The sequence below is a fragment of the Panicum virgatum genome, chromosome 7N (genome assembly GCF_016808335.1).
Source record: "Panicum virgatum strain AP13 chromosome 7N, P.virgatum_v5, whole genome shotgun sequence".
Lineage (NCBI taxonomy): Eukaryota > Viridiplantae > Streptophyta > Magnoliopsida > Poales > Poaceae > Panicum > Panicum virgatum.
In genome coordinates, this window is record NC_053151.1 from 39,444,534 (window position 1) to 39,451,783 (window position 7,250).

General features: G+C 52.8%; 1 protein-coding gene across 1 annotated transcript; it reads right to left on the bottom strand.

Moving 5' to 3' along the window:
• Positions 1–3,732: 3,732 nt before the first annotated feature.
• On the bottom strand, positions 3,733–5,265 carry LOC120683996 (salt tolerance receptor-like cytoplasmic kinase 1). Its single transcript, XM_039966082.1, has one exon. It carries the CDS (start codon positions 5,033–5,035, stop codon positions 3,971–3,973), a length of 1,065 nt encoding a protein of 354 aa, XP_039822016.1. The 5' UTR covers positions 5,036–5,265; the 3' UTR covers positions 3,733–3,970.
• Between the last annotated feature and the right edge of the window lie 1,985 nt (positions 5,266–7,250).

Consider the following 7,250-nt stretch of genomic DNA (forward strand, 5'->3'; position numbering starts at 1 on the left):
TCAGGTCGATCGGAGATTGTTTGGCGCATGAAATGATAAGTCAACGGGGTGTCTAAACAAGGGTCCAGGGACTTGTTTATAATTAGTTCTGAGATAACAGGGACTTGGTTGGAATTTTAGCAAACATCGGGGCCACTCTGGAAAAGTGTAGGGGTATATTTGAAACTAAGTTTATAGTGGAAGGGTTTATTTGTGAATAAAGAAAGTAGACAAGGGCCCTTTTGTAAAAAAAATTATAAATGGTGGGGGTTCTTAATTAAAATAGAAGAAGGAGAGGGCTTAAGGGCAAAATAGCCCTTCATCTCCCTCCTCTAGATGCAGAGCAGGGGAGGGGGGGCGCTGGGCGCCGGCGGCGGCCGGGGTCAGGGGGAAAAGGGAGAGGGGCCCACGGGGGATCGAATCCCCCCCCTAATTTGGGCGGAGGCGGCCCGTGGAGGTGGCGCCACGGCGGCGGGCGGCGGCGGCTAGTGGCGGTTTTGGTGGCGGCATTGCGGGCGCGGGGAAGGGACCAGCGGCGGCGGGCGAGCTTGAGAGAGTGGAGGGGGTCCTACATTGGCCCTTGGCCCAGGTGGGGAGGAGGCGAGGCGCTTCGACCACGGGAGCTGGCAGCGGCGGGCAGCAGTGTGCGTGGCGGTGGCGCTGCGGGCTAGGGGAGGGGGCATGCTGTGGTGGAGGCGGTTGTGGAGCGGAGGAGCGGCGCGGGGGGGGGGGGGGAGGGGGTCCCTTTATAGGGCGAGTAAGGCGGTGGAGGGGAGGAACGCGGCGGTGGCCGGCCGGCGGGCTCGGCGGAGCGCCATTAATGGCATGGGGGCGACTGCTGTGCTTGCTGGGGTCGCGGAGCGGCGTGATCACCGAGGGCGTCGGCGTGCACGTGGAGGAGGGGGGCCTGTTGCTGCTGGGCTTGTCGCCGCGTGGCTCGAGTGACGAGGCGGCGGCGCTGTGCGCGAGCAGTGCGCGTACGGCAGCGCGAGCGGCGAGACGGCCAATCGACGTGACAAGTCCGGCAGCGGCGAGCGGCACGGCCGCGTGGAGCGCGTGCGTGGACGGGAGGGTGGCGGTGAGCGGCTTGGCAGCGTGTGACGCGCGGCAGAGTGGCGCGGCGAGCGGTGGGCGTTGCGGCGGGTAGCGCGGCCGCGTGGTGCACGCGTGGGCAGCGGACGCGCGTGTGCCGCCCGTGGAGACGGCCGGGAGCGGGGTGCGCGCGTGCGCGTGGGAGGCGCTGAGGCAGGTGCGCCCGCGGGCATGGCCGGGGCGGCGCGGCGAGCGGGCTGCCCTGCAGCGCGGGGGGTAGGAGAGAGGGGAGGAAGGGAGGAGGAGAAAAGAAAAGAAGGAAATGGAAAAAGAAAAAGAAAAAAAAGAGAAGGAGAGAGAGAAAGAGAGAAAGAGAGAAAGGGAGAGAGAGCGAGCGCACGCCGGCGGGATTCGCGGTCGGCGGTCACGCGTGGGCGACAGACAGCCGAGCGGTGCGGAAAGGAACGGCGGAAAACTCTGATTAGGGTTTAGGGTTAAATGGGCTCAACGATGAAAAAATATTTTTAGCGCGTGTTTTAATTTGGTAGATTTTTCGGGACGTCACAGAACGCATGCACGAAGTATTAAATATAGCTAAATATGATAACTAATTACACAATTTGACTATAATTTGCGAGACAAATCTTTTAAGCCTAGTTAACCCATGACGGGACAATAATTACCAAATACAAATGAAAATGCTACAGTACTTTACGCCCAAAAATTTTCGCATCTAAACAAGGCTTCGGTCTATTTTTTGGCATAGGATCCTTGGATTTGCTGGTATGGCCCTGGCAAGTACTACATGGGATGGAGAAGAAAAAGGAGCTTGCGCGTAACCTGTTTTTCAGGAGTGTCGGTCCTTCGATGGAAAGTAGGAGCCCCTTCGGTTTGCCGGGGTTGAATCATCCTGCTAGTCTTTATCGACGATCGATCTTCTTCTTCAGCGAACGCATCGACGGACGGACTGTTTCCACACACGGAATACGTGTTCTTTATCGCACGCTGTGCTTGCAGCGCACGCTCATTGTGACCACACGCTAACGCGCGTATCAGCCTTTGTTTGCAGAAAAAAAAAAGTAGGATCGGCACCGTGCAAGCATAGTATCCTTTGCTCGCCCGCGAAGCTTGCCCGGAAGCTAGATCTGCCGCACGTGATTTCAGCAGGAGCCCTTGTGCATAATAAACAAGTAAACAGCGGGCGATTTGGGAACCACGGCACGCGTACGATCGCGAGCAACAAAGGCGTCCTAGATTATAGTAACGCGGAGGGCCAACCAAATGAAAAAGCTCGCACCAAAACCAAGCAGATCTTGGCATTGTACTGGCCGCCACTAAAAGAATTCTGAACCCGCCAATTCGAAGTCCCCGAACATGGCATGAGGCCGCGGCGCCGCGCAATCGTGAATCCTCCTCCAACGGGAATGGCGATTCACCGAGGTTTCGCTGGCCACGCGCGGCACAGCTCACGGCTCAGATCACTCGTCGCTGACTGCTGACGGGGGACTTTCTGTTTGTTCGCATCAGTGACTGACAGCAGCTAGCTATCCTCAGCAAACGGCGGAGCTCACCCGACGAGCTCGGACAGGTACGGACAGGCCATGACTTCTCCCGCTGCGGCCGTGGCTCAGGCTGTCACCAGGCACCTACCTACCCGTGCCGCATACGGCCACTGTCATGCGCCGTAGCGTAGCACATTAATTAAGGGCAAACAAAGCAATCCAATGCATGCATCGAGTTTGGGCCGTCAGAAATACAGCACATTTTTCTTCCGGCTTTGCAGTCGTATTGGAGCAGTGTCTCGCTTCTCTGGTGGTCGACGAACGGGTTGTTAGGATGTCGCCAGGGAGCACCTAATCAGCATCCCTTTCGTGCAAACCTTTCTGACGAGCTATAACTCCGGGTCATCTTGCGTTAATCGGTGATGGAGAAGCATCGACGGAAAGCAAAGGTCGTCGCGCAGTGCTCGTGTTCACCGTGCGCGCGGCTGCTGGCTTTGGGGCGCTGCTGCCGTTTGGGCATCTTTTTTCTCGTGGGTTGAGGTTGAAATGAAATTTGCAAAAGCGAGGATCAGGAAGTTCCTTTCTTCCGCGCAAAGGAAAACATGGAGTCTGCAAAAGTAAACGACCACTGCAGCGCCATCAGTAGCGCAGTAACGTCGTCAGAAGCACAAATGGTCAAGAAGGTTACGTGAAGCAAATTGTCAATTTTTAACTTGAGGAGTCATAACACTCTCCTAAAAATAGATTATCCTTCTTTCGAGTTTTTTTGTGATGTTTTTTGCCTTTTTTTTAATCTGAAGAAAGCATGTATGATTATGAATGATTCGAACAGATCAGAAGTTCGCTGTTGCCAGTGGGAGCATGTGCCTGATCTAAAATTGGAGCTGGAAAGAAGACCGTCGTGAAAAAGGAATCTGGCTTTGATTGGCGAAAAAGTTTTCTGGTGGTGGCACTCATTTTGGAGCGCTTACTGGTGAAGCTAGCTAGCTAGCTAGCTAGCTCAACATAATTCTTGGAACAATTCGTCTTGCCAATAATTGGTCTTCTTAATCCTGCCTGTTTTAAAATTGTCGTTCGCTGGAGCAGATTAATCTGAATGCTAATCTTTCAGAACATAGTCTCCTCACCAATAATGCCACAGGTCATTAAGAAATCTACTCGTTCAAAGTGGTTCGAGGATTTCTAAGAAATTACCTATTGCTTGCACCCACCTACTGTGTGACATCAACAAGACAACAAGGCAAATTGATGAATGAACAAGTACCACGATGTGGCCGGTTCAACAAACACGCCATGACCATGACAAAATTTTCTATCAGATCTAGTGATCTACGAGCTTGAATTTTATATTTTTTCTACCTCACCTCACTAGGCAAGTTCTTCTCCTAACAACTATCCTAATAAGAAGAATTCTAGCACCCACAAGGAGTATTTACATCCTACGACATGAATCCAACTTAGGACATCATCTTGCGGTCCGATTTCGATCCGACGGCTGAGGTCTTCTCCTCGAGCAGGCGCACCACGTCGGCCATGGACGGCCGGAGCGCCGGGTTGTCGTTCACGCACTGCATGGCGACCTCCGCCACGGCGGCGGCCTCCGCGGCGTCGTACTCGGACCCGAGCCTCTGGTCCAGCACGTCCGACACTCTACCGTCTCTGAGCATGGGGCCCACCGCGGCGGTGAGCCGGTGTCCCGTCTCGCGGCAGACGGCCTCCTTCCCCGTCAGGAGCTCGAGCAGCAGCACGCCAAAGCTGTACACGTCGCTCTTCTTGGTGGCCACGCCGGAGCGGAGGAGGTGGGGGTCGACGTAGCCCGGGGAGCCCATGACGGCGCGCGCCGAGGGGCGGCCCCCGCCAGCGCCGCCCGCCGTGGCGGAGACGCCGACGTGCGCGAAGCCGAAGTCGCAGAGCTTGGCGTCCAGGTTGGCGTCGAGGAGCACGTTGGAGGCCTTGATGTCCCCGTGGATGACCGCCGGGTCGCGCCCCTCGTGGAGGTACTCCAGCGCCGCGGCCACCTGGGACGCGACGGCGACGCGGCGCGCCCAGGGCAGGGCCCCGGCCGCGCCGCCGGCGCGGAGCCTCTCGTGGAGGTCGCCGTTGGGCGCGTACTCGAACACCAGCACGCCCTCGTCCCGCTCGTCGCAGTACCCGAGGAGGCGGACGATGTGCGGGTGGCGGAGCGAGAGGAGCACGTCGAGCTCCCGGCGGAAGGCGCGGTGCAGGCGCTCGCTGCTGCAGTGGACCTTGACGGCGCCGAGGCGTGAGGCGGGGAGCGAGGCGAGGTACACCGTGCTGCACCCGCCGCGGCCGACCACCCGGGACGAGAACCCGCGCGTGGCGGCCTCCACCTCGGCCCACGCCAGCTGCCTCGCCGCGCCGCCGCCCTGCTCCTCCGCCTCCTCCGCGCCCACCGGCTCGGCCGGCGCCACGCGCGAGCTCGCCCCGCCCATCTCCCCGCGCTTCCGGAGGTCGCCGCGGCCCCGGCGCGCGAGGCCAAAGAGACCGTAACCCCTAAACATTGCGCGCGAGCCCTGACTGAGAGGAGTGCCGCCGCGCGAGTGAGCGAGAGCAATCTCTCGGCCGAGCAGGTCCTCTGCCCCTTTAATCGCCTCGCGAGCTTGTGTTGCTGGTGAGTGACGCTGGGGTTCTTGGCTGTGCCGTCCTGGATAAGCTGTGGACGGGGTGGACAGAGGAGGCGGCAGATCAGCAGATGGGAGGAGGAGGAGCAATGGCGAGTTGGCTGGCTCCGTGCTCTTGCTCCAAGTCAAATGCTCTGCCAGTGCATATATATGGCGCCCGCTAGCTTTCGCATCTCGTGTCGTTGTTGGCTGAACCCAGTGGGCCACCACGACTAATCATTGTGCGAAAAGGAAAAGGCAGGACGTCGTCGATCGAGACCGGCGATTTTCTGCGTGTTGCGAATTTTTTATGGGTTTTTATGACGTGTGCTTCGGTCATCAAACGTGCTATTGACCGCTCTCGGGATGATATTTTAAACGACGATCGTTCTAAAACCGTGCTTCGTTAGAATGTTTGGAAGCGCGACTTGTTCCTGATGTTTTTGTTTTCTGTGTGAAGAGGACTGCACTTGTTCCTACTTGCACTAGATTAGAACTGAACTAACCCTCTCTTTTCAAATAACTAACATGAACATCATGTGTCTGCTTTTATGCTTTTTTTCTGAGCTAGAAGCAACTAGAAAACAAGATATCAGAAACTAGTGACGTAGGCTGATTAACTGTACTTTGAGATTTGTTAGTGATTTGAGCTTGTCAAAGGAGAAAAGAAAAAAGTAAGCCGTTAGAGAGAAACAACACGATAATAATAGGGAAAAAAGAAAGAAAGATCGCCATCATATCTTTTATGAGACCGCAGCAATAAAATTTGCCGTTCTTTCTTGAAAACAAAATGTTTTGAGGTGTTATTTCAAAAAGGAAATGTTTTTGAGGTGTTCCTTTTACAAGGCTTAGTTTATACTTCAAAGTGCCCACCAAAAAATCCATTTTCAAAGCTCTTTTGCCTCTCCTCTAGTAAGAAGCTCATGATCATTGTATTACCTTGTCCACCTGTCTGGACTCTGGTCCCTGCTATCTTGTTCAATAGTGAATGTAATGATTTTAAATATTCCCACAAAGAATGTTGATCATGAAATGTTGTACCCAGTGGCGGACCCAGGAATTGAAACTAGGGTAGTCCGGGCGAAAAAATATCAAAATGCAATCCGGTATAATCTAATAGCACTTCGGTAACAATACGGTATATAACGATCAAATTTACAATAACATAAGTAAAAAAGGTCCCTTAATACATTGAATTCAACAAATTAGTTGAGAACTCGAATAACTTACAATATAAAATGTTGCAACATCAATAAAACCTTACATAAATTATAAATAGAAGACTGCAATACTAATCTAGTCTAATGCTCCTGCTTTACGCTTCCTCATGGCCATGAAAGTATGGATTATGTCATCCTCACTTATATTAGAGAAAATTTCACGCTCAATCCAAGTGACCAAACAATCATTCAAAAACTCATCACACATGCGATTTCTCGTCTGACTCTTCACTAGATTTAACCCAGAAAATACTCTTTCCACAGTTGCAGTTGCCACGGGTAGAATCAATGCCAATTTAAGGATCAAGAACACCTTACCATAAAGATCATGTTTCTGTGTTGCAACAAGCTTAATAGACAACTCACTAAGTTAGTTTAGGCCTCGGAATCTATCATCCTCTCTCACATCATCAATATATGTATCAAGTTGGAGTTCAAGTTCTGTCAATTGAGCACTTGAAAAGTCTTTGGGATAAAAAGTTGCAAGTCGAAGTACTTTTTGTGCATCAAAAGATGCAAATGAATTGGAGGGATTCAAAGCCGACATACAAAGAAGCAACTCCATACTAACCTCGTCAAACCGATTCTCAAGCTCTTGATGAATTCTATCAATCACACCAATGTACACTTCTCTTCTATAATGATCATCAATTGTTTGTTCCGGGTAAAACCGATGGGATCTTCCATGAGGCTCATATTCATCCATTGGAGGGATATCAATGGAATATTTTCTGCAAAATGATGTAACCTTTGCTAAGAAACCTTCCCACCCATGAGACCTCATTTGTTGCATTCTTTTTTTTTGCCACACCGACAAGTGACATTGCATTCACAATATCTTGATCCTTCTTTTGCAATGACTGGGATAACTCATTTGTGTATCCAAGAATGACAAG